The sequence below is a fragment of the Adiantum capillus-veneris genome, chromosome 3 (assembly GCF_014529385.1).
Source record: "Adiantum capillus-veneris isolate H3 chromosome 3, ASM1452938v2, whole genome shotgun sequence".
In the NCBI taxonomy this organism is placed as follows: domain Eukaryota; kingdom Viridiplantae; phylum Streptophyta; class Polypodiopsida; order Polypodiales; family Pteridaceae; genus Adiantum; species Adiantum capillus-veneris.
Window position 1 is genome coordinate 75067744 of NC_140933.1, and position 3437 is coordinate 75071180.

General features: G+C 43.3%; 1 protein-coding gene across 1 annotated transcript; it reads right to left on the reverse strand.

Moving 5' to 3' along the window:
* Nucleotides 1-206: 206 nt before the first annotated feature.
* On the reverse strand, nt 207-2357 carry LOC147461121 (uncharacterized). The gene is made up of 3 exons (XM_086500078.1): nt 2133-2357; nt 1371-1529; nt 207-1271 (listed from the first exon to the last, which is right to left on the reverse strand). Exons 1-3 carry the CDS (start codon nt 2355-2357, stop codon nt 207-209), a joined length of 1449 nt encoding a protein of 482 aa, XP_086356204.1.
* Nucleotides 2358-3437: the final 1080 nt, after the last annotated feature.

A 3437-nucleotide genomic window follows, 5' to 3' on the forward strand; every position in this document is an offset into this window, starting at 1 on the left:
TTAACTACCCAGTCACAAGACATTCAGCAGACTGCAACTGAAAGACAGTTACATCCGACTTAGCAAAATACAGCTCAGTAAATATCCGATAAGTCAATATCCGACTTAGCTATTCAGAGTCAGTTTCTAACATGTGCCTCTCAACACATGGCACGCCCCGGTGGTAGATTTCGCAGAAATCTGACCCGGATCCACATATCCCTTGATCAGGAATCCACCCTCTGCTGCACAGCTTCTTCCTTACTCTGGTCCTCAGCATTCACTTTATGATCCACCAGCTCTGCTTCCTTTACTGCATCTGATTCTGCTGCATCAGCTTTTCCCATTTCCACCTCTTGTGCTCTATCTGCAATCTCAGTATCAATCTGCTCTTCTGCCACTTTCTCCTCAGCTACATCCTGCATCAAAAAACTATTAGTAAAATTCTCCTCTTTCTTTTCTGACTCTGCAAGCTGCTGTCTCTTATTCTCTTCCATCTGCTGAACCTGCTGCTTCAAACAGTCTCTCTCCTTTTGCAATTCCTCCACTTCCTTCAACAATTGTGCTTCTACCTCATGCACTAACCCTGCTTTTAACACCTCATATGGATACTTAATGACAAATCTCATTCTTTCCTTGGTCTTTTGCCACATCTCCTGTGCAACCAAAGCTAACTGCTGCTTGAGAATAGACACTTCTCCTTCTTTCATTAATACCGCACTCAAGCTAATTTCCTCTTGTGCCAACATCTGTTGCTCTAATATCTGCAAAGGTTCCAATCTCAACCTCTGCATCTCCACAGTGACCTGTAACTCTGCATTCCTCTTTGCCATGTCTTCCAATTCCAAAGCAACCGCTGCCTCCACTTTCTCAGTCCATTGCTTAAACTCCCCCAATGATCTCTTCACTTTTGCTAACTCCATCTTCTGTTTCCCCACTGTTTCCTCCATATCCTGCTCATACTTTACTTTCATCATAGCTATCTGCTCTTCAAACTCTTTCACCTGTGACACCTGTCCTTTAACCTCCATCAATTTTTCTGCATTCCTTTCAGCTTGCATACTCCGAACCTTCAGCATATTATTCTGCTGCCTCACAAATTCCTGCACCTGCTGCAGCATCTGAACTACTTTATCACTGTCCAATTTCCCAGTATCTACTGATACTCCAGAGACTTCCTCAGTACTGAAATCTAATCTAGAAAACACTCTGCTGACTGGTTCAGACTTCTTCCTCTTGTTGGATAATGTGAAAGCCTTACCAAGCCTTATTGGTGTTTCCTCTGCTTTTACCTGCATTGGTGAATCAACATCCATGGTACCAAATTCTGCAAACTGCATTTTTGCTGTGATTTCTTCAAAGGCCTCTCCTGGAGTATATTTGGCTTTCACCAAATCCTCATAAGCCTCCATATGCTTAGCATTAAACTTCACAAATCCTGTCTTTTCAGAATGCACCATGATGGGATGCTCAATCTGAACTGGCTGCTGCTTCTCCTGCACCAGTTTTTCTGCTTTCACAGGCCACCTTGCTTCACCATTCTGTACTCTCTGTGCAAAAAAAAACAATGCTGACAAGTAACCACATAACCTACTATTTGCCTGTGTCTTCCTCTTGTCTGAAGAATGAATCTCTGCTGCCAACTTTTCATACACCCAGTGAGCCCAGCTCACTTCTCCTCCCTGCTCTGCATAGCTTAATGGTGCAAAGTTTTCTTTTGACATATAATCAAACTTCACAATAAAGCATAGCCTCTCCAAGTACCACTTAAGCTGCTCTCTCCTAGCATATGCCACATTCTTTAACATGTAATACTGCCTGCCTCCTTCTCTTGGACCAAACTCTTTTTTCAGTGCTTCCTCTGAACACTTTGGAATAGGTGTATTAGGATGCAAAGGCAGCTTAAACACCTCAGACACCAACTCCACATTGAGTACCACATGCGGTGACACTCTCCCCTTAGTCTTCCTAAGTATTTCCAACTGAGACTTTGCATATACATTGTTTTTACATTCTTCCCAAGGCAGAATGGCAAACTCATACAATCCTACCTGCTGCAACCATATGGCGTTGCGCTCTACCTGACAATCTATGTCAACTTTGAAATCCATAAAAGGGTCCATTAATGTTTGCATCACCTTACCTTCTGACACAGGAGTCGGCATTGGCGTTTCCTCTTCTGCAGAGTCACTATTTTCGTCTGCACTGCTAACGTCAAGCCGCATAGGCAAAGCTTTGCTTCTCAAACGTCGCCCCGAACCTTCGGTCTGCTCCTCATCAGGCTGTGGTTGCATGGCCATCAATTGCTTTGCTTTCGGCATGGCAGGACTGAATAAAGCTTCTTCAAGCGAAAACCCGAATGCTCGGCGCTGCTGCATGTGTACTAAACTTTTGTTGCATGTATGATTATACTCGCTGCACCATGCACACATATCTCTACCCAGTATCCTTGAAGTGCTACGAAACTTCTTTTCAGCACACTCCCCGAAGTTATTAGTCCGGCCTAATAATTTCTTATTAAAAATTCCAACTTGGTCAGTTCCGACACAGGTACTCTTCCAACATCTGCAATGTTGAATCGAATGTGTACTTTGGAACTGCCTACTTCCTCCAACCCGTGAATTATATGGGATACTATGAAAAGACCTCCTCAAATCCATGCAAACCAGCATTTTTCCTTTTCCTTTTGCTGATTCTGGATGTCCTGACTGTAGGGGTATTACAGTTATGCAGGCTACACTTGGCCAGTCCAAATGAGGTGGCTTTCCCTGAAATTTCTTCAGCCTGAAACCATTAACTGCCTTTTCCACTCTTGTACCAAACACATCAGCTATGATGAATGTCCCTTGTCCTTTATCCTGCACAATCTGATATGGTCCCTGATATCTCAATGACAATTTACCAGGATGTGGTCCCAGCTTAGAGTTGTACAACATTACCCAATCTCCAACCTGAAAGATCTTGAACTTCACATTCTTGGTCACCCATGCTTGTCTTCTTCTTTGTATGACTTCAGTAATATAAGAGCTTACCAACCTATCCTCCTCCAGGTGCATCAGATATTTGTTCCTGTGTAGTACTGACAACTTGGGAGACTGCTTCTCTGCTGAGACTCTTAAACTTGGTACCACAAACTCCATAGGAACCACAGCTTCCAGCCCATACACCAGCTTGAATGGTGTCATACCAGTAGTGACTTTGAAAGCTGTTCTAAAGGACCATAAGGCAGAATCCAACTTATCATCCCAATCCTTCTGATTCTCTGTCACAATCTTTTTCAAAATCCTTACCAGTGTTTTGTTAGAGCTCTCAGCCTGACCATTAGCCTGTGGATGATATGCTGTAGACTTCTTGTGCATAATCATATGTGTCCTTGTTAGCTCTGAAATTACTTCATTCAGAAAATGAGTTCCTCTGTCACTTACCAGCTCCACTGGACACCCAAACCTGGTCATAAT

Bases quoted from the DNA above. Each gene is read 5' to 3' on its own strand.
- LOC147461121 (XM_086500078.1), bottom strand. From the start codon at position 2,357: ATGCAGCAGCGCCGAGCATTCGGGTTTTCGCTTGAAGAAGCTTTATTC. The intron at 1,530-2,132 runs GTGTCAGAAGGT...TTTTTTGCACAG, and splicing joins AAACGCCAATGCCGACTCCT to AGAGTACAGAATGGTGAAGC. The intron at 1,272-1,370 runs GTGAAAGCCAAA...TCACCAATGCAG, and splicing joins TGGAGGCTTATGAGGATTTG to GTAAAAGCAGAGGAAACACC.